The sequence below is a fragment of the Olea europaea genome, unplaced genomic scaffold (genome assembly GCF_002742605.1).
Source record: "Olea europaea var. sylvestris unplaced genomic scaffold, O_europaea_v1 scaffold2309, whole genome shotgun sequence".
Taxonomy (NCBI): Eukaryota; Viridiplantae; Streptophyta; class Magnoliopsida; order Lamiales; family Oleaceae; genus Olea; species Olea europaea.
In genome coordinates this window covers 53,210-76,567 of record NW_019241184.1, presented here as the reverse complement: position 1 = coordinate 76,567, position 23,358 = coordinate 53,210, and the positions used below count along the sequence as shown (strand labels likewise).

The 23,358-nt window shown below is 33.3% G+C and overlaps 2 protein-coding genes across 4 annotated transcripts; one reads left to right on the top strand and one right to left on the bottom strand.

Moving 5' to 3' along the window:
* Window positions 1-1,464: 1,464 nt before the first annotated feature.
* On the bottom strand, window positions 1,465-9,034 carry LOC111381452 (probable disease resistance protein At1g12280). The gene is made up of 5 exons (XM_023005234.1): window positions 6,930-9,034; window positions 4,942-6,810; window positions 3,461-4,093; window positions 1,842-2,457; window positions 1,465-1,732 (listed from the first exon to the last, which is right to left on the bottom strand). The coding sequence occupies exons 1-5, from the start codon at window positions 7,983-7,985 to the stop codon at window positions 1,713-1,715; spliced, it is 4,194 nt and encodes a 1,397-aa protein (XP_022861002.1). The 5' UTR covers window positions 7,986-9,034; the 3' UTR covers window positions 1,465-1,712.
* A 3,139-nt stretch (window positions 9,035-12,173) lies between these two features.
* LOC111381450 (leucine aminopeptidase 2, chloroplastic-like) lies at window positions 12,174-23,358 on the top strand. Of its 3 annotated transcripts, none has more exons than XM_023005231.1 (10): window positions 12,174-12,406; window positions 17,135-17,549; window positions 17,650-17,844; window positions 18,029-18,254; window positions 18,377-18,503; window positions 18,702-18,797; window positions 19,482-19,559; window positions 19,798-19,858; window positions 20,687-20,874; window positions 23,172-23,358. In XM_023005231.1, the coding sequence occupies exons 1-10, from the start codon at window positions 12,191-12,193 to the stop codon at window positions 23,298-23,300; spliced, it is 1,731 nt and encodes a 576-aa protein (XP_022860999.1). In that variant the 5' UTR covers window positions 12,174-12,190; the 3' UTR covers window positions 23,301-23,358. The 3 variants fall into 3 exon arrangements, with proteins under 3 accessions (XP_022860999.1, XP_022861000.1, XP_022861001.1); XM_023005232.1 differs by lacking the exon at window positions 12,174-12,406 and adding an exon at window positions 16,198-16,458; XM_023005233.1 differs by lacking the exon at window positions 12,174-12,406 and adding an exon at window positions 16,523-16,541.

The window sequence follows — 23,358 nt, the reverse complement described above, 5'->3', positions numbered from 1 at the left end:
TTGATTACTATGAAATGTAATTATCACCCACCAAACCTTTTGGATAAATACAAATGAAATAGTAAGAAATGATCTTTGTAAATATTAATGATGGTTTATAGATAATGATAACAATAATTATGACAATGAAATTCACCATGAGAAGTTGATTGATTTGCCAAATGAAATGGATCTTGGACTCATTACTTTTAAGGAGAGTTAGTTCATTGACTTTAGGTAAATGTTATTTATAAGTAATGTGCTTCTTTTTTTTTTTCTTTTTTTTTTTCCTCAAAATAACATTTTTTTATCACACCCCAAAAAATGTTATTATGTTAACATACGATTCATGTAATAGTTCTGTTTTTGAATGAGCAATTTTAATGCAGTTTAAGTATTATGCATTCGGCACATCGTATTAGACTTGTATAAAAATCTAGCATAAACTTAAATTGATAATAGGAGGTAAATAGTATCGGGGTAGATTAAAATGTATATAATATTTAGATTTTGTATTCAAAATCATATTATTTGCACCGTCAACCAAATAACATGTTGTGGAGGTGAAGATTTTTATGTCTTGTCATCTTTGTCTTATTCCGTTGGATGTTGAATAATTACAGTCGGGCTAAAATGATTGTTTCACCATTCTAATTATTTTTCTCAATTAAGCTCATTTATCCTTAAACAGTTTATTCGTCATACAATCACAAAGTAACAATTCAGGCATATCCTAGAATTAGATTTAAACTACTTTCTTTAAAAAAAAAAATTATGCGAACCCATTATTCCATCTAATAGGGTGATGAATTCCGAACTTGATTATGTAATTACTACTTTTATTTCTGTTAACCCTCAACATATTTCAATGTATCGAGGTATTTCATCATGTAATCTGATCTCAATCAGTGACACATCAAAAAGCATCGCTTTCACAATAGCAACCACTACTCCATAATAAATTTAGGCAACTCACAAGACAATCAAGTGTGTATTAATTTATGTGCATTGTCATTCTATAATAATTAATCTACACATGACCATATTCAAGACTCCCCCAAAGTATATAAACTCAAATACTAATGTAGATGCTTTTGACAGAGCTTTTGCCAAGATCAAGACAAATCACGTACCCTGAGTAAAACCTTTTACCCTACATCCTCTTTGGAATAAAATGCTACTAACCTAGGACAAATCATCTCTTGAGATATATATATATATATATCGAATTCACTTAGTCGCATGCTCCTACTTGTAAATGCAACAACTTATTTACAAGAAACATAAATAAACTATTTCTTTAACGACAATTTCAAAAGTATCAATAACAACAGTAATGTCCTAAAACTGTCGGGCACTAATATCAATATGAACCCTTTTTTTCTTTGGCTTTATTACTTTCTATTTTTCTTTTTCCCATAGATATTGTTTAATGTAGACATAAGTGAGTCAATTGTTTTCTAATTAGTACAATTTAATCAAAACTTCACACTTCAATGGAGCACATGAACATTATTGTACGTAGTCAAAATCTTTACACTTTCATTTTTTTCAAAATTTACCCTAACTTGATCAAATCGATCTCCATATCCTATCGAAATGGACTCAAGCCAATCAAATAAGAGAGAGGATACTTAATACATGAGTTCAAATAATTTAAACTATGATTATATAAGTAAAATTCAAAATAAATAAGAAATAATTCCGTCACCATTTGCCTTTGCTCTACAAATTTATTCCTCCTCCTGTAAACCTGAAAGAACGTGTAAATTTGCTAAGTATTCTTACATTAATAAATAATGAGCAAGCAATTGTAGCATATAGATGATGTAAAATGGAGATCAGAACATAAATATATATACCTGAGTCATCAAAGAAATTGGAAATATCAACATATTGGCCCTCTCCTATCTGTATTTGCTTAAGCTCTGGTGCATTTAGATGTCCGGAACAAAATTTTGTCATCAAGGGGCAGTACAGAATGACCAATTTATGGAGTGAAGGGAGCACGAGTTCATAGTTTTGAGAGCAAAACATTCTGAATCTATCAAGAGATAAAAGTTCTAAGCTGCTCAACTTAGGAAACACGATTCTTCTTGGCATTCCTTCTTTGACCATGTCAATATCTGAGGTGCCTTCTTTCTCTCTTCCAACAATCTCTTCCATTTCTTGACATTCATAGACCTCTAGAGTTTCTAGAGCCACAAGCAAGTTCGCCATTGAAGGTGAGAATAAGTACCTTAAATTGCTACAATCTAAGACGATAAGTGATGTCAAATTCTGCATGACATGAATTCCTTCAGGAACCATCCTTGTAATGTTTACTAATTTAGGTAGCCTTTCAAGCTTCAATGATCTTAATCGTCCAAGTAAACTTTCTACATAACTTTCACTAACTGATATACCCTCAAAGTCGAATAATACAGACACATCACCTAATCCATTGATATCTAAAACCTCCAAGTTAGCCAATCTAACCTGCAGGAAAATGATTTCAATGGGGTGTCAGCCAAAAATGTGTCGTCATAAAACTTCATTGAGTTTTCAACATCAGCAATATTTCCTAATGTTGTTATAATTGACCTTATTTAAAGAACAGTTGAAATAAATCTAGAGTCTAAACTACAAGACCATTTATAAAATATAATATTTTGGCATAATTTGCTTAATGTGTTGTGTGCAGCTGAATAAGACTTGAAATGAAAGGTAGTCGATTAATTTTTTTATATTTTTCTAATCAAGAAGCTTGTTCTAATTAAACTGCAACATGCAGATTTCCCAATGCAGTATTTCTAGTATTCTAAAGTAGCAACTCAATAAAACCTTTAATTTTGTTCTTTGGCTATTACCTAATTCAATCTCCAAAGTTTAGCTACACCACTCATTTTATAGAAACTTAACATTCATTAGACCATATGAGGAATCTAGTATAAAAATAGGAGAATTATTGAGGCCTAGATATTGTTCTTGAATATTTTTATTCAAAAGATTTACACTATCTCGTCTTATTTGACGTAATCTCAATCCTCCATATAATGTAAATGATTGGCAGTGCACGTAGCGCATCTTGACTAAAAATAAATAAATTAAGAATATTACGTAGCTTAATCCGCCTAGTATACTATCTCTTCTAATTTTATATTAAATGTTTCAAAAGCAACCTTAGCTTGCCTTTTTATTTTTTAAGTTATATGGTAAGTAATTGGAACATTACTAATATTCCGTACTCTTTTAGTTCTTAGTTAAGGCCACGATTCTATACAATCTTTTCTACACCGACGTAGTAAGCTAAACAAATAATCACCGATCATCACCAAAAGTAAGAAAATAACGAAATTTTTTAAGGCCAAAGAATCAAGAAAATGGATTAGTAGACATCAGATTTGTAATTTCACTTATAAATTCAGAATTCCATTCAAAAGGACTAAGCCAAAAAAAATTATATGGCATCATGCAAGCACACATAAAGAGAGGTACGTACCCGGTTGAATAATGTTCCAAGAACGTTCACGGAGTCTAATTTAGATCTGAAGCTCTTAAAACTACTCAAGTGCTCTAGATTGACATCTTTGAGTTTTGGGAACTCAAGTTTCTCAAGCTCCCAAGTTTCATCTTCACTTCCAACAATCGCTTCCATCGCATCGCATGATTGAACCCTTACAGTTTCTAGAGCCACAAGCGAACTGACCATAGAGAGTGAGAATAAGTACCTTAAACCACCACATTCTTTAGCCACAAGTGATTTCAAATTTTGAAAGACACAAATTCCTTTAGGAACCATCCTAGTAATGTGCATTAATTTAGGTAGAGCAGACATCTCCAGTGAATTTAATCGACCAAGTATTTTAATTTCTGCATCATAATTGTTAACCTTTAAACCCTCAAGGTCAAACAATACTTCTGCCTTTGCACAATCAGATACTACAAGACCTTCAAGATTTTGCAGTAGTTTAATTGAATCAGATTTTGCAATGGTCCGTAAATTACCACAGCTGCCCACAGTGATGACTCTTATTTTAGACAGAGATGTAATTGGCATTTCCTCTTCACCCAGTAGCTTTACTATACAATCCAACTGAAAAATATCCAACATCTCCATGTTAGGCAACGTAACCTGCGAAATTCACTAAGTCGTATCAGCCAAAATTTTCATCATAAAATTTTAGCCAGTTTAGTATCTTAATAGAGACAACAATTCTATGATGGCTGCAAATTTTGCCAAATAATAACATCTAATAATCACAAATTAATTTACGTCTTAAACACTTAATGAGATAATTAAAGCCAATACCATGAAAAGCATTAGTTGACAAAAAGTTACTTTAGGATGTAGTAATATAAATTATTTAATTACACCCTTCATTTGCCTACAATAACATTAATCTAGTTCTAAAAGAGAAACTCAAACCAAGTAGTTATTTTGTAATTTAAAATATTAGCTAGTTAAAAACTGTTACAAAAAGGTTTTGATAAGAATTATTAAAAAGGAGATGTGAAGTGTAATTTTCTTATCAATAATCCTCATCTTGGTTGGAAATCATAATATTTTTTGTCCGGGACAGGAGACGTGAGGTTGTGCAAGGAAATGTCACCATCTGCTGACTTAGGAAATGAGGTTCTGTACAGAAAAGAAATAATTTTAAACTATGCAAGTAAAGAAAAAATAGTAATTAAAATCTCTAATGATTGATATTTGTTTCTCCTAAAAAAAATTTTTTTTTTTTTTTTTTTTTTTTTTTTTTTTTGGTCAGAGATCATTGTGATTAACAATTTATGTAATCATTCAATCAACTGGTTCTCACAAAATGTCTTGCTCTACTGTTTTGGTTCATTTTTGAAGCGTTGGACAACTTTTTCGGGTATTATCAATTTTCCTAATTTGTCTAATGCTTCTAAATTCATAGAAAAGGACTAAATATCAAATATGGCCTCAAGTACGCAAACAAGAGGAAAGATATATACCTGGTTGAACAATGATTGACAGTCATCAACTTTATTCGACTCAGATGTGAAGCTTTTAAATATGCTCAAAAATTGAAGAGTGACTTTTTTTAGTTTAGGGAACCCAAGCATCTCAGCAACTAAATTTTCTTGCGTGTCCGTTGAAACGACTTCCTCTAGCCTCGGACATTTGGATATATCCAGTCTTTGGAGATTCATCATACATTTTGCAACTGACTCCCGAAACAAGCTTCTGATTGCATCACAATTATATATATCAAGAGTCGTGAGGTTATGAAACAACTGACTCCCAAAATGTTCCATTCTTGGAAGATTTCCATTGCATATCTGTATGAGATTATGCAAACCTTCCAATTTCAGAAGCTCCAGATTACAGAAGGTTCCACTTGGAATGGAGTATGAGGCATCAATAATATACTCAAAATCACCACTTGATAGCCTCAGCTTCTTCAAGTTAAAGAAACCATCTTTATCTGACCCACTCACAAGCTTCTTCCAAGCTGTTGCTTTTACAATATATAGTTGGTAAGCTGTCCTCATTAACGGGTTAAATCCACATTGCAAAAGAGTACCTGCGTCCATACCATCTAGGATGTCCAGCCTCCTTGTGACATGATAATCTCCAGTACTGAGTCCCTTTTTTTCAGCCATGGTGATTTCATATCTTTTCAGGTTCTCCACACACAACACTTGTAATATTTGCATCAAAAACTGAGTATCATCTGTGGAAATTTGGAAAGTGTTAAGAGCAGTCAGTGAACTTATCTCTTTAATAATGTAGCCCTTTTCTTCATCTCTTGTTTCAAAGTATTCTCCAAAGTACAACTCTTCCAGTTTCTTCATACCCAATAAAACACCAGGTGGAATTGGGCAGGGGCCTGTCCAGAATCTCAAATCCAGTAACTTTAGGTTGCTAAGTTCTGCTATTTTAGTGGGAAAATCAACATAGAGATAAGAATGATAAAAAGTGAGAATTTCCAACTTCTTTAGACTCCCAATCATTGAGATATCAAACATTAAATCACAGTAGTCCAAGCACAGTGTTTGAAGCCTTGTCAATAATTGGATTGACAACGGAATTTGAACGTTCATCCAATTAAATTCAAGGACCCTGAGTTCCTGCATATCGTTAAAAAATTCTTGAGATATATTTTGTTCCCCCGAATCGCATCTCACCTGTAACAACTTGAGGTGCCCATATTTTAACCCACTGGGAAGCTCATCCAGCACACCAAAAGTCATTGAGATGGCAATGTATGATTCATTGTTATCTTTTGGCCACTCTTCCAAATCAGCATGTTTCACCAGATATCCAGGTTTGTCTAGTAAGCAAAAACCTCTAACAACATCATGTAATTTCACCTCCTCATCCTCCTCCTCACCTGATAGCAATAAATAGCAACGTTTCAGATCATCGACAATCGAGTATACCCGATCTCTAGTTTCTGATAATGTGTCTGTATTTTGAAATAGCTCTAGTCCCCTTGCATATCTAACCAATCTTTCAATTGGCATACTTTGTTTTTCAGCAAATATAGAGCATAGCAAAAGCAAGGACCTGGCTTCATCAGTTTCCAAATAGTTGTAGCTTAACTCTATTCTCGAGTAGACCAAATCGTGCATTCCTCTGAGATTTGTTACCCTAGACCTTTGTAACTGTTGAAGTGCATCTCTCCATTTATGTGGCATTTTACTTTTTAGTGCTTTGCCAACAGTCACGAGTGCTAGAGGTAAGCCTCCACATTCATTTGCAACTTCGTGAGCTGTGCTGTTCACAACATTAATTGTATAATTAGAAATGTCTGCAGCACGCTCGAAAAGTACCAAATCGTGCATTCCTCTGAGATTTGTTACCCTAGACCTTTGTAACTGTTGAAGTGCATCTCTCCATTTATGTGGCATTTTATTTTTTAGTGCTTTGCCAACAGTCACGAGTGCTAGAGGTAAGCCTCCACATTCATTTGCAACTTCGTGAGCTGTGCTGTTCACAACATTAATTGTATAATTAGAAATGTCTGCAGCACGCTCGAAAAGTTTTGTGCTTCTTCTTGAGACAAAACTTCAACTTCAAATTTCCTCTGCACTCCCATGTCAATGCATACATCTTCATTCCGTGTTGTAAACAGAACTTTCAATCCCTCGCAATCATCCTTTGAAGGAATTCCTATAGTTCCCAAATCAATTTCTTTCCATACGTCATCTAATATCAAAAGAATTCTCTTATTATCATACGTAAGTCTTGCATAAAGTCGTTGAGCTCTCCCACTCTCAGTCTTCTCTTCAATTTTCAAATGGAGCTTTTCAGCAAGTTGATCTTGAATTTTTATTATGTCTGGATCATGAGATACAACTGCCATCGCAACCTCATCAAATAATTTCTCATCTTTGACTTGGGTGGCTACTTCATTCGCCATTGTCGTCTTACCTACTCCAGGCATGCCACAAATCCCAATTATATAGATATCTTTGTCTTTCAGAGCTTCCAAAATTTCCTTCTTAGTTGTTATCCTTGTCTCAAAACCATAGAAATCCTGATGGGAGGATTGGTTTGGCATCAGCACCGGTGGTGTAGGATAGCCCACTCTCTCAAATGAACCTTCCGCTTGGAGCTTAACAGTCACAACAGTCTTCTTCGTGGCTTTCCTGCCTAGTAGATAACGGGTCTTTAAATTTGGACATCTGAGGAATAGACACTGCATTTCAGAAATTGCTGCACCTTTCAAAACTTCATCCGTCTGTTTGTTTAGGTCATCAACCTTTTGCAACCATGCCGAAACAAGTGGTCTAATAACTTCAGCATTTCCTTTGGCTGTATCAACCATTGCTTGAACCTCAGTTTTCTTATTTTCAAGAATTTCCAATTCATTAGTCAAATTTTTAATGTTACTTTTGTAGCACAATAAATACTTGAATTGGCGCAAAATTGGGTCCACTACGTGTTCGGTGAGCCTCCCAAAAACCGAGAAAGCTAGCTCCGCCATTATCAATATGCAGCTCACCCAGCAGATACAATTAACAGTGAAATCAAATAAGCCTATCAGCATCAAAATAAAAATGGGCACAATTGTTGAATAAGTGAATATAATGTCTTTCGCCAGGCACACACACACAACCAGAAGAAAATGTAGAATATATCTGTTTGCAGAAATCTAACACTTTAATCCATGTTTCATCCAGAACTGGAAGCTTCCTATTTCATATTATATGTTGACTTGCAAACAAACAAAAATCTTTAGAAAACAATAACAAATCAGGAAAAAAAGAACAAATTTCCAGGTGTATAGTCATTTCTCTTTACTAGAGTTTGCTCATGACATTCAACTATTGAAGTGCTATGAGGTAGAAAATGTAGAACATCAATTTGTTGAGATAAAATTTTGAAAGAAAGTTATTAGGCCCAGAATTTGTTAATGCAGAGAAACAAGCTGCGTGTTTGGGAATTGTTTATATGTTTATAATCGGTTTAAATTATAAATAGATAGAAATGAGTTGTAACATTGAGAACCTGCCATTCTCAAAGGAAATCAAGGAGAAAGAAGTACCCTTAGGCTTTTTGATGCCAAAAGTGGGCAAATTTTCGGCACACAGTGATCTAGTGGATCAAATAAATGTCTATAAGATGAAGTTGCAAAGAAAGAGCCCAATCGTCAAATGCAGGTAACATAAGAACAGGCGGGAACATGGTTAGGTGTTTTTTAGGTAAACAATTATAACTTCTCGTCAAAAGTACCTTTTATCCCCACATTTCTTAGGAATCAAAAGTACCATCCATACGTTCTGTAACATACATAGATTATAACATCTTACCAAAAACAGGCACAATTAGAGTATCATTTCAAAGATCTTTGGTAAACAAACTTGCCAATCAAGAAAGAGAAAGAAACGAAAATTTTGTTTATGATCATGTATTGACTGTAAATTTCGTAAAATGCCAAGAAAAACGATAAAGTAATTCTGAAATCATTTGAAGTGATGAGGACATACCTCTATTCGTTCTTTGTGCTGATTCAGATGCAAATTTGTAGAATACTTAGAAATAGACAGAAATCTAGGTGATGTATAGGCTTGGATCTGATGTAAATGACAGAAGATGAAATTGCAGTGGTTAGCAAGTTGCTTTGACCTTTTATGGACTTTGTCTAAAAAGGCTGCTTAGGAGAGAGAAATTCTGTGTGGCAGTGGACACAAAAGAGACACATGAGTCGACTTAATTTGACTTTTCTTCTTCGACATTCATCAACCGGCGATGATTCGATGGGAATTAAAATTATATTTTTAGTAAATTATGGTTGAAATTTTGAAAATGTATGGTTGAAAAATTATAAGACTTATGAAAGTATGGTTAATATAAATTATTTAATTTTGATTTAAACTAAAATCAGATTTAATTAAAACCAAACATGAGTTTAGATTCATACCTTGCTTAGGTGATGGTACCGTTACATTTAACTAGAGGTATAATTAAATGAATAATTTAATTATATCTTTTATTAAGCATAGCATTTAGTTCCTGTTTGGTGGGGTTTAAAATTAAATTTTTAGTAGATTTCAATAAAAATTGTTGAAATATATGGTTGAAATGTTGTGGATCCTACAAAATATGTGGTTAAAATTAATTATTAATTTTGATTTAAATTAAAATTAAAATTTTAATTTATACTATATGAGGGCTTAACTCCACCTAAAATGGTATTGTAGAATCAATAATTCTAGATAGTGTTATTCTTTATTTAGAGGACTTGGCTCCCAAACAATTCTCTCTTACACACAGTGAGAAGGTGTACAGTACAGCACAAAATTAAAGGTCAAAAAAAAAAAATGTTAATATCTTGTTTTATTAAGCCCTTCTTTAAACCCATTTAATTTGTGGGAGAAATGTATTTTCAAATAGTGACATTTTAGAGAATATGTGATTAAAAAGTAGAAAAAAATTTTAAATTTATATATGAAATTATTTTATGGGAGAATGTGTAATTGTAAATAAATTTTGAAAAAAAGGAGTTCAAGTAGAGACTAATTTAAGAGCAATGTTATTTGTAATCACTTACTGTTATAGTCATCTTACATGATATACATACGACAGTTAATAATTTGATGTATGAATGTGGTAGTTTTTTATTGACTTATGTATCAAATCATTAATCGTCACATGTATGTCACGTAAGATGATTACAATTACTAAAATAGTGAGTGATTGCAAATAACATTATTCTTAATTTAATTACAAACCTATCTAAACATGCTACATTTATTGACAAAATAATAGCACTTCTCCACATGCGTGTCATACTTCATGAATCAACAAATAATTTCATTAGTTGGATTGTTACGAGATCCCGTTGAAATCAGCCCATAAATACAGTGATCTTTATCTACATAATAAAATTGTACGAAATTTAAGCTTGTCAAATTTCAGTACCACTATCAAGATAATTACTTCATGCCATAAATATAACTATTAAGAGTTATGATACAGTTCTTATGGACTTTAAAACTGAAATCTACAAATCATTTGTGCAATTCTCTTGAACAAATTCCCCATTGAAAAATGAAATATAGTCTCTAAATCTATTTGGAGCAACTCTAAATACAACCTACTATTATGGTTAATATAATCGTCCAAAAGTAAATCTCGCTTCAATTTTTCATTCTTTTGTCCAAAAATGAAGTTAGTAATAGACTCGTTAGCCTTGTGCTCTAATTTCAAAACTCACATTATTCTCCAAAATTTGTTAGCTAGTAAGAACATCCACCGAATCCTTGACTTGTCTGGATTTCTTGACTCGATCACTTCTTCTATTACTTCTATCCACTTCTTATTTGCAGATATGTCAAATCATCATGAAAATTTATGCTCTTCGTCATCCTCTGGATATCTCATGATGATACACTTCTTGTATTCATTGGAGGAAGTAGATAGTTTCCACTTGAATGGAAAGCTAGAGGCAATCCCCTATAGCTCAACTAGTTTATCGAGCGCATACATTTTCCGACTCCAACAAATGTTCTCCAATTACTTTCTCCTCTGCTTGAAAAAATGTAATTCAAATTTTGTCATAGGCCCATCAAACAATTCAGGTGTTAACAGATACCCCTTCAACTGTTACTTGTGTATCTCTTAAAGAAACATACAATCATATGCTCATAAATATCTAGATGGATGAACTATTTTGGAAGTTTATTTGAAATAGTTTTCTATAAATGTGTAATTCACAGTCCAATACTTTGAACCATTATGCAAATATTCATCACCATAGTAAATGTCACCATTGTGAAAGATCACTATTACAGGAACAATAACTGAATCAAGTTCAATCAAATCTTTGATGCAAACACGATTTCAAATAGGACGAGACTTTTTTCACCTTGAAACATTATGTTATGTGTAGTAGTCATGTAAGACTTAACTTTATCGCCATTATTGGCATATATCTATTTTGTACTAAGTCGCTTCGTTTGTAGAAGAAATTTAAACATGCTCTAAATTATATGGTTAATACCAATGTTTTGAAAATCGGACCAAATTAGCCCAATCCATCCAGAATATCGGTCTAATTTATACCAAAAATTTTGAAAAAATAAAATTGTTTAAAACAAGTCAAGAGTCGACCCGTTCATGAAATGTTAACTGGTTCACTAGTAAACTAATTTTTTTAACCTCAAAATTTTATTTTTCTTATACGTTTTTACCATCCACTCAACCAAACCAACCCTTTAACTTTTCTCTTCTTTTTCTCTAGTTCAATAACCAGATTGATTTCAAGGCATTAGTTCCTACAAAGACAACTAGTACATTGCCTTATTGTGTCAATACCAACTCTCAAACATTTTGGCATGTGGGTGCACCGATCATTCAAAATCTAGAGGTATTAAGTAGAACGTGTCATTTGTCTGCTTGCATTACAAACGCAAATCTCAAGTGAGTCACTTATCAGCTCGTGAGCCAACTTATCATTAAGTAGTAAAAAATGCAATTTTAAGTTGGAAAAAACTCGCAACGACAAGCCAAGTCAGAATTTTTGAAAACGAGTCAATCAAGCGTGATCGAACTGAACCAAACATGATTGAGCCAAACGGCTCAACTCTACCCATTTAACATCCGTATCCATCCCCAGTACAAAAACTACGATCCATTTCCCGTTCACTCAGTTATACACACTCGCTATGAGTCCGACTTCTAAGTTTAAGCGTTACATTTATCTATATTCGTTCTACTGCTATAAATACATAAAGGCTGGCACACGTAACGATGGCTACCATTAGTGCGTCATCGCTAACCCTCCTCGCTTCTACTTCTGCTGCTGCCGCTTCTTCCTCAGTTTTCACCAAGTTGCAATTTGGTCCCATTAGGGGTATTTCTCTTACAGCCACACCTCTCTTTTCCAAACGAACAAGGCGCATGGCTCACTCAATTGCTCGGGCTACACTTGGCCTCACTCGGCCTAATCAAATCGAGCTCCCTATGGTATCTTTTCCTCTTTCTATGTCGATCGCACACCCACTGTTTCATGAATACATCCGTTGACTTATTTTGGGTTTATCTTTATGGTATTTTCGTGGGTACTACTTTGATATTTTTGAGAGTTCATATTGGATGGATTATGGATAGACTAATATTAACAAGTCTATTCTTAGTTTGCACACAAGTGTAGTTAGTTACACTTGGATGCATCATTTATATGTGTGCTTGTATATGTTATGCGATCTAGACTTTTGGAGTATTGATTGATTTATTTGAATTATGATCTGTACATAGGTAAACAATTATAACTTCTCGTCAAAAGTACCTTTTATCCCCACATTTCTTAGGAATCAAAAGTACCATCCATACGTTCTGTAACATACATAGATTATAACATCTTACCAAAAACAGGCACAATTAGAGTATCATTTCAAAGATCTTTGGTAAACAAACTTGCCAATCAAGAAAGAGAAAGAAACGAAAATTTTGTTTATGATCATGTATTGACTGTAAATTTCGTAAAATGCCAAGAAAAACGATAAAGTAATTCTGAAATCATTTGAAGTGATGAGGACATACCTCTATTCGTTCTTTGTGCTGATTCAGATGCAAATTTGTAGAATACTTAGAAATAGACAGAAATCTAGGTGATGTATAGGCTTGGATCTGATGTAAATGACCAGAAGATGAAATTGCAGTGGTTAGCAAGTTGCTTTGACCTTTTATGGACTTTGTCTAAAAAGGCTGCTTAGGAGAGAGAAATTCTGTGTGGCAGTGGACACAAAAGAGACACATGAGTCGACTTAATTTGACTTTTCTTCTTCGACATTCATCAACCGGCGATGATTCGATGGGAATTAAAATTATATTTTTAGTAAATTATGGTTGAAATTTTGAAAATGTATGGTTGAAAAATTATAAGACTTATGAAAGTATGGTTAATATAAATTATTTAATTTTGATTTAAACTAAAATCAGATTTAATTAAAACCAAACATGAGTTTAGATTCATACCTTGCTTAGGTGATGGTACCGTTACATTTAACTAGAGGTATAATTAAATGAATAATTTAATTATATCTTTTATTAAGCATAGCATTTAGTTCCTGTTTGGTGGGGTTTAAAATTAAATTTTTAGTAGATTTCAATAAAAATTGTTGAAATATATGGTTGAAATGTTGTGGATCCTACAAAATATGTGGTTAAAATTAATTATTAATTTTGATTTAAATTAAAATTAAAATTTTAATTTATACTATATGAGGGCTTAACTCCACCTAAAATGGTATTGTAGAATCAATAATTCTAGATAGTGTTATTCTTTATTTAGAGGACTTGGCTCCCAAACAATTCTCTCTTACACACAGTGAGAAGGTGTACAGTACAGCACAAAATTAAAGGTCAAAAAAAAAAAATGTTAAAATCTTGTTTTATTAAGCCCTTCTTTAAACCCATTTAATTTGTGGGAGAAATGTATTTTCAAATAGTGACATTTTAGAGAATATGTGATTAAAAAGTAGAAAAAAATTTTAAATTTATATATGAAATTATTTTATGGGAGAATGTGTAATTGTAAATAAATTTTGAAAAAAAGGAGTTCAAGTAGAGACTAATTTAAGAGCAATGTTATTTGTAATCACTTACTGTTATAGTCATCTTACATGATATACATACGACAGTTAATAATTTGATGTATGAATGTGGTAGTTTTTTATTGACTTATGTATCAAATCATTAACATGTATGTCACGTAAGACGATTACAATTATTAAAATAGTGAATGACTGCAAATAACATTATTTTTAATTTAATTACATACCTATCTAAACATGCTACATTTATTGACAAAATAATAGCACTTCTCCACATGCGTGTCATACTTCATGAATCAACAAATAATTTCATTAGTTGGATTGTTACGAGATCCCGTTGAAATCAGCCCATAAATACAGTGATCTTTATCTACATAATAAAATTGTACGAAATTTAAGCTTGTCAAATTTCAGTACCACTATCAAGATAATTACTTCATGCCATAAATATAACTATTAAGAGTTATGATACAGTTCTTATGGACTTTAAAACTGAAATCTACAAATCATTTGTGCAATTCTCTTGAACAAATTCCCCATTGAAAAATGAAATATAGTCTCTAAATCTATTTGGAGCAACTCTAAATACAACCTACTATTATGGTTAATATAATCGTCCAAAAGTAAATCTCGCTTCAATTTTTCATTCTTTTGTCCAAAAATGAAGTTAGTAATAGACTCGTTAGCCTTGTGCTCTAATTTCAAAACTCACATTATTCTCCAAAATTTGTTAGCTAGTAAGAACATCCACCGAATCCTTGACTTGTCTGGATTTCTTGACTCGATCACTTCTTCTATTACTTCTATCCACTTCTTATTTGCAGATATGTCAAATCATCATGAAAATTTATGCTCTTCGTCATCCTCTGGATATCTCATGATGATACACTTCTTGTATTCATTGGAGGAAGTAGATAGTTTCCACTTGAATGGAAAGCTAGAGGCAATCCCCTATAGCTCAACTAGTTTATCGAGCGCATACATTTTCCGACTCCAACAAATGTTCTCCAATTACTTTCTCCTCTGCTTGAAAAAATGTAATTCAAATTTTGTCATAGGCCCATCAAACAATTCAGGTGTTAACAGATACCCCTTCAACTGTTACTTGTGTATCTCTTAAAGAAACATACAATCATATGCTCATAAATATCTAGATGGATGAACTATTTTGGAAGTTTATTTGAAATAGTTTTCTATAAATGTGTAATTCACAGTCCAATACTTTGAACCATTATGCAAATATTCATCACCATAGTAAATGTCACCATTGTGAAAGATCACTATTACAGGAACAATAACTGAATCAAGTTCAATCAAATCTTTGATGCAAACACGATTTCAAATAGGACGAGACTTTTTTCACCTTGAAACATTATGTTATGTGTAGTAGTCATGTAAGACTTAACTTTATCGCCATTATTGGCATATATCTATTTTGTACTAAGTCGCTTCGTTTGTAGAAGAAATTTAAACATGCTCTAAATTATATGGTTAATACCAATGTTTTGAAAATCGGACCAAATTAGCCCAATCCATCCAGAATATCGGTCTAATTTATACCAAAAATTTTGAAAAAATAAAATTGTTTAAAACAAGTCAAGAGTCGACCCGTTCATGAAATGTTAACTGGTTCACTAGTAAACTAATTTTTTTAACCTCAAAATTTTATTTTTCTTATACGTTTTTACCATCCACTCAACCAAACCAACCCTTTAACTTTTCTCTTCTTTTTCTCTAGTTCAATAACCAGATTGATTTCAAGGCATTAGTTCCTACAAAGACAACTAGTACATTGCCTTATTGTGTCAATACCAACTCTCAAACATTTTGGCATGTGGGTGCACCGATCATTCAAAATCTAGAGGTATTAAGTAGAACGTGTCATTTGTCTGCTTGCATTACAAACGCAAATCTCAAGTGAGTCACTTATCAGCTCGTGAGCCAACTTATCATTAAGTAGTAAAAAATGCAATTTTAAGTTGGAAAAAACTCGCAACGACAAGCCAAGTCAGAATTTTTGAAAACGAGTCAATCAAGCGTGATCGAACTGAACCAAACATGATTGAGCCAAACGGCTCAACTCTACCCATTTAACATCCGTATCCATCCCCAGTACAAAAACTACGATCCATTTCCCGTTCACTCAGTTATACACACTCGCTATGAGTCCGACTTCTAAGTTTAAGCGTTACATTTATCTATATTCATTCTACTGCTATAAATGCATAAAGGCTGGCACACGTAACGATGGCTACCATTAGTGTGTCATCGCTAACCCTCCTCGCTTCTACTTCTGCTGCTGCCGCTTCTTCCTCAGTTTTCACCAAGTTGCAATTTGGTCCCATTAGGGGTATTTCTCTTACAGCCACATCTCTCTTTTCCAAACGAACAAGGCGCATGGCTCACTCAATTGCTCGGGCTACACTTGGCCTCACTCGGCCTAATCAAATCGAGCTCCCTATGGTATCTTTTCCTCTTTCTATGTCGATCGCACACCCACTGTTTCATGAATACATCCGTTGACTTATTTTGGGTTTATCTTTATGGTATTTTCGTGGGTACTACTTTGATATTTTTGAGAGTTCATATTGGATGGATTATGGATAGACTAATATTAACAAGTCTATTCTTAGTTTGCACACAAGTGTAGTTAGTTACACTTGGATGCATCATTTATATGTGTGCTTGTATATGTTATGAGATCTAGACTTTTGGAGTATTGATTGATTTATTTGAATTATGATCTGTACATAATTGACGTTTAATCTGTTAGGTTCTTTCTGGGTAGTAATTTCTATAAGATAGAACCTTTGTGTTCTTGGAATAAAGAAGTAATTTATTTTATTTTATTTATTTATTTATTTATTTTTGTAAGTTCTTTATGTGCATCCGTTTTAATTTTTGATGATTTATTTGTTTTATTTATGTCACAAGTTCATATTTTGATTATATTTGTTCATTTCTAAGAAAATTATATGTTTTCAGCATGCAACTTTTTAGTTCATTTCAAGCAAATCATGTGTGATTGTGTTTCTATATTATATGTGTATGAAAGTGGATGTTTTGTATGTCTGTTCAGTTTAGGAAATTAGTGGCTGTATCTTGACTAATCAGATATTCGTATTTGGAATGGCTGAAGATCTCGTTTGCTGCTAAAGAAATTGATTTGATAGAATGGAAAGGAGACATCCTTGCAGTAGGTGTTACAGAGAAGGACGTGACCAAAGATGAGAATTTGAAGTTCAAGAATTCCACATTGCAAAAACTGGATTCCCAATTAGGTGGTTCTTTGTCTGAAGCCTCAACTGAGGAGGATTTTACCGGAAAAGCTGGACAATCAATAATTCTTAGGCTTTCTGGACTTGGTTTGAAAAGGGTGGGTTTAGTTGGGCTTGGATCAGCAACTAACCCAACAACCTCTTATCGTAGTCTCGGTGAGGCAGTTGCTGCAGCATCTAAGTCTGCTCTGGCAAGTAATATTGCCATCACACTTGCTTCTCCCGAGGGGCTCTCTGCAGAAGAAAAGCTAAGCACAGCTTCAGCAATAGCAACTGGTACATTTTTTCTTGATCCTTTGAGTCATGAAAGTTGACCTTCAATTTCAGGTTGTTAAATTTGGCACGAAGCTTGGTCTAATATTTTGAAGTACAACAGGAGCTGTGTTGGGGACTCATGAAGATAACAGGTTTAAGTCGGAATCTAAGAAACCATCTCTGAAATCAGTGGACATTCTTGGTCTTGGAACTGGATCTGAGATAGAAAAGAAACTTAAATATGCTGAAGATGTCTGTGCTGGGATAATTTTAGGAAAAGAGCTTGTAAATGCACCTGCTAACGTTCTCACCCCTGGTTAGAAATCCTGCACTGTCTTTCTTATTTCTTTAGCAATTATTTTTTCTGCTTTACATTATAAGGGATAAATATCGTGAAACCTTTGGGTCTTGGATAAAAGTATATTTCTATAAATCTCATGGTGCTTTTATAGGGTATGATTCTTTTTTCTTATTTAACTTTGTTTACTTCTATACTGCAGCTGTACTGGCAGAGGAGGCCAAAAGGATTGCTTCCCTCTACAGCGATGTTCTTTCTGCAACGATACTGGATGTAGAGCAGTGCAAAGAACTGAAAATGGGTTCCTATCTTGCTGTTGCAGCAGCATCTGCCAATCCTCCCCATTTCATCCATTTGTGTTACAAGCCTCCAGGTGGAGAAGTTAAAACCAAGCTGGCCTTAGTTGGAAAGGGGTTGACGTTTGACAGGTTTGTGTATGTTTTGTATTGTTAGGAAAAAAGGGGGCGGTGTTACAGATACAACTGAAATGGAATATTTTCTCTGCTCATTTGGGCTGTTTATTTGGTTTGCGATACCTTTTATGTTTCAGCGGTGGCTACAATATCAAGACAGGACCAGGTTGTTTAATTGAGCTCATGAAATTTGATATGGGAGGATCAGCAGCAGTTCTTGGTGCAGCAAAAGCTCTTGGTCAAATCAAGCCTGCTGGGGTAGAGGTAAGTCATTTTTTGGTGGTCTATGTTTGAGGGGATAATATCCTTGTTGGATGACTTTATTTCTTTTCAACGTCTTTATCTTTTTTTACTTGTTCTGTTTTCTTATCTACAACCTGTTAAGTAGGAACATCTAGTAATATTTCTTTCTAAGGATTCGGTGATGGATGATATAAACATTATAATTGTTCATACATTTAGGTTCATTTCATTGTTGCGGCCTGTGAGAATATGATAAGTGGAACTGGTATGAGGCCAGGAGACATTGTTACAGCTTCAAATGGAAAGACAATTGAGGTTAGTTCTTCATTTTAACGCTATCGTCTCCAGATCATGGCCTGGTCACCATTTTGTTTATACAGTCCTTTAATAAATTCTGAGCTTATTTATCAGAATGGATGTGCTCAATTGGTTACATAATTTTTCTTCTTATCAGATTAATGGAAGAAACAAAATTATCAAAAATAGAAATGGGTGGCAGTGGGTTTCATGTCAACTGAAATTATGTATCTAGACAATTTATCTGTATTCTAATCCTGCTTCAATATACAAATTGCTTCAACTGCTGATATTACTCAGATGTTGAGCATTTACATGCTACATCAGAAATGAATCAGTTACTATTATTATACTCATTCTTTGCTGGAAATGCATTACATTCCTTTCCCCTCCCCACCGCGGCTCAAATTTATGTAGAAATATTTAAATGCATTTTAGTGTTAGTTTTCTAGTTTTATGAATAAAATGTACCTGAATCTAAATTATGACCCTTTTAATTGAATACTGGGTCTTCATTATCAAAATACTTATCCAACACTTGGATCTGTACTTCTTCCTGTTCCTTGAATCTGAATCCAGACTACATAATTCTTTTCTGACTTGAGCATTAAAATCCTGTACCATCAAATTATTTTTGAATTTCATTTTATGTAACTATTTATCTCAAATCTTAATCTTAACAGCTTAGTATTTCTCTCATAGGTGAATAATACTGATGCTGAAGGCAGACTTACACTTGCAGATGCTTTGGTATATGCTTGTAATCAAGGTGTAGAGAAGGTACATTTGAATGCATTTACTCTGCACCTTATATTTGGACAAATCTAATTTTGTGGATTTCTTTTTCACTTTTGCTTCATTTTCCCATGATTTCTAGGGGCGTGTTTTTTCCTGGAATGACAACTAAATATGCTTGTTTATTTTGCATGACATAGTTGCGTGTTTCAAAAAAGTAATATCATCCTTGAATGACATTTATATACTGGCTCACGTGTAACACATTTTAATTGCTTTGCAGATAGTTGATCTGGCTACTTTGACCGGGGCCTGTATAGTTGCTCTTGGACCATCTATTGCTGGTACGTGATTTTTAGTTTCTTTTGGTTATGTTGGTGCCAAGAGTTTCCATGAAAATAATATCAAGCTGGCACCTGAGACATTCTTGAGTAGAAAGGATAAATATAATATTAAGATCTATGATGCTCGGACTCGGGTACGGGTATCCGGTATGGATACATATCCAGGTGTCAGATATTTTATTTTCTAAAATATAGGATACGGGGATATGGTTAAAAAGAGTCCAATTTTTGGACACGGGTACGTGGATATGTCTTTCAAGGTTCAATTTTTTTACTAATTCAAGAAGTCATTTTGAATAAATCAAAATCAATTATTCACAAAGAAGGATATGGATATTGAATAAGGAGTTGAGACAAATAAAATAGAATTTTGGGGTTTAGTTTTCAATTATAGACATTATTAAATGTTATATAAAATAGCAAATAAGGGACTTGATTATAATTTGGATTTAGTGGAGAACTAATTAGAAACGAGAAAGGAGGAAAGGAAAGAAAAAAAGAAAGAAAGAAGAAAAGCAAAAACAACGAAGTGTCCGATTAAAATTTGGAGGATCCGAAACATATCTCATACCCATACCCATGTCGTGTCGTGTCCGACACGGGTACTCCACCTATTTCGAAGAGTCCGAGCATCAGAGATTAAGATAACAGAAGATGAGTTTGTAGATCAATTACCGTAAGTTTGTGGTACAAATTTCTTTCAGATCTTGGTTCTTTTTGTATGAAATTAAGTTTGCTACTTAACAGGCTGTTCAAGATATTCAAGTCTTATAAAATACATATTTGTTCCTTATAAATCACTTATTCTTCCTTTCCAAAAATATACAGGTGTATTTACACCGAGCGATGATCTTGCTAGTGAGGTACTTGCAGCATCAGAGGTCAGTGGGGAAAAACTTTGGAGGATGCCTATGGAGGAGAGTTATTGGGAATCCATGAAATCAGGAGTTGCTGATATGGTGAACACTGGTGGCCGTCAAGGTGGTGCAATTACTGCTGCCCTTTTCTTGAAGCAGGTACAAGTCTTGTTTATATTGGTTCTTTATTTTTCTCCCTAAATGAAACAATATTTTATTGTTATTTAAGGTGGAAAATTTTTCTAGTATATGATTTTTACTGAAGCAGCTTTTAGTTTAGAATGTTTCTGAACCTTTTTAGTTCTACAAGACTACAACAATGCCCTGGTAAAATGAGTTTGATTGAGTCCTGGAAGCCATATATAGTGTAACCTGTTTTGCAAAATAAGGTAAAAACCAAATGGAAAGAAAGAAAAGCAACAGCTATTTTGTATGGATAGTTTTGAGACTTTGAACTCTTTCCTCTCAGTTCTGAATTGTTAAATGAAAAGAGTTTAGTTTCAAATGTAATAATCAAATAAGTATTGTACCATTAGGATATTTTGCCTGTGTAATATTAAGATCAAACATCACTTGTTAATGCGGCTTAATGAATTGAGGAGTGATTGTAAGAAAGTGACCTGATTATTTTAATTATGAGATTAAATGATTAGTTATTGTGGATATAAAACTTCCTTTTTATCTATAGTTTATTTATCCTCTACTTACTTTATGTGGAACTTGCTTAGTTCAGATTTCGATAATATGTATGCTTGCGTTTCATTTGGATTATTTTCTTCTAGACTCACTTCACACTAGTGTACTCATTATAATGAGCGGGCTCAGGAGGTGGTCTTTGGGCTGACTTGTATCCTGCTAGTTCTTTTATCCAGAGTCCCAGATTGGACACAACAAGGATGATAAGGGCCAATTAAAATTTTACCAAGAGAAGTTCGAAAGAGTTCTAATTCTAAAATCTAAGTACCCTTTTAAAATTTTTGGGACGATGATGGAATGTGTATATTCCATGAACCAAGTTCCGTAATTTGTTTAATTCTAGCTGATCTGCCTTTATTACTGTAATTGGTTCGATTGGTAAAAACGCCCAAAACCAGGCCAATCATGCCCGGTTAACCAATAATGACTAAACCGCTTAAAAACCCATCGAACCGGTTGGTTCAACCATAAACTGGTGAACCAGTTATAGTTTTGTGGTTTTCCATTTTTTTTTTTTTTCAAGTTTAAAAATTTTTTAACTTTATAAATGGGCCTCATAAACTACAATTCAGAGGCCGAGAAATATTGGATGACATGCTCATTTTATAGATGCACTTCTATCAAATGGTTTCATAAACTTTCAATGTGGGATAATACATTTTATAGATGCATTTCTCTCCAATGGTTCTATAAACTTCCAATGTGGGATAGTGTCAAAACAAAAATTGTTAAAATGACCATCAAAATCATTTTTCAAATGTATGTCTAATTAACTAATTTGATTTTGAATCCCAACTAATTAAATTGTAATATTCACCTTCATCTTTTTAATTATTTAATTTTCAAATTTAGCCCCCTTAATTTATTTAATTTTCAAATTCATCTTTTTATTTATTTAATTTTCAAATTTAGCCCTCTTAACCCTGAGAGGTAACTCAATAGTCACCAGTTCAAGCATTTTCAAGGCCACTGAAGTGAGTACCCGACTGTAAGTTTCTAGGTCCTGTGGGATTAGTTAGAATGTACGTAAGTTAGTCCGAACACCCACGGTCATTAAAAAAAAAAAAAATAGCCCTCGTTTGGCCCCCATTCTTTCTTTTTTTTTCCTCTCTTATTTTCAACCACACAATCTTTCATAAAATAATATTTCACGTAAATCGAAAACTTTTCATTCTTTTTCAACAACACCTTCAAAAAAACACTATTCCAAACATTAAAATTTGAAAAACAATGGGGGCCAAACGGGGTCTTAACTTAAATTGCATTTGATTATTAATATATTAATGTTAGATATCATTTTTCTATGAGTTTAAACTTTTTAAATTTACAAAGCAAACTATTTTAACATATTGATTTTTAATTTTTGAAGTATCAAGACTAATTGTAGGATAATGAATCTAATTAACAAATTATTAATATGATTTTTTTTTCTTAAAAAACAATTATTGTTTTCATAATATTTATTATTTTTGCATGTATTTATTGCATCCGAATCGATCCCGGTTGAACCTTTTGATCCTTAAATTTTTCTTGGTCGATGACCGGGTCGGTTCTCAAAACATTGATGTTTTCTTTCCATTTAATTTTTTCTTTTCTTTGTTTCCTTAATCTCCTTTTTTCTATTGGTAGAGGTTTAATAATTTATTTCGAGCTACTAATGTGTGGCCTTGGTCCAGTATCTTTTATCTTCTACTAGAATCTAGAAATGGTTTTCTAGGTTGTACTGGTCGACAAATCTGATAGCAATTGTTTTTCTGCAGTTTGTTGATGAAAAGGTTCAGTGGATGCATATCGACCTGGCTGGACCTGTTTGGAATGATAAGAAGAACGCTGCAACAGGATTTGGCGTTTCGACCTTGGTTGAATGGGTTCTCAAAAATTCTTCTTAGTTTCAGATTTTCTTGTGGACAAGGTTGAGGAAATTTAAAATCTTATTGAGATTGTTTA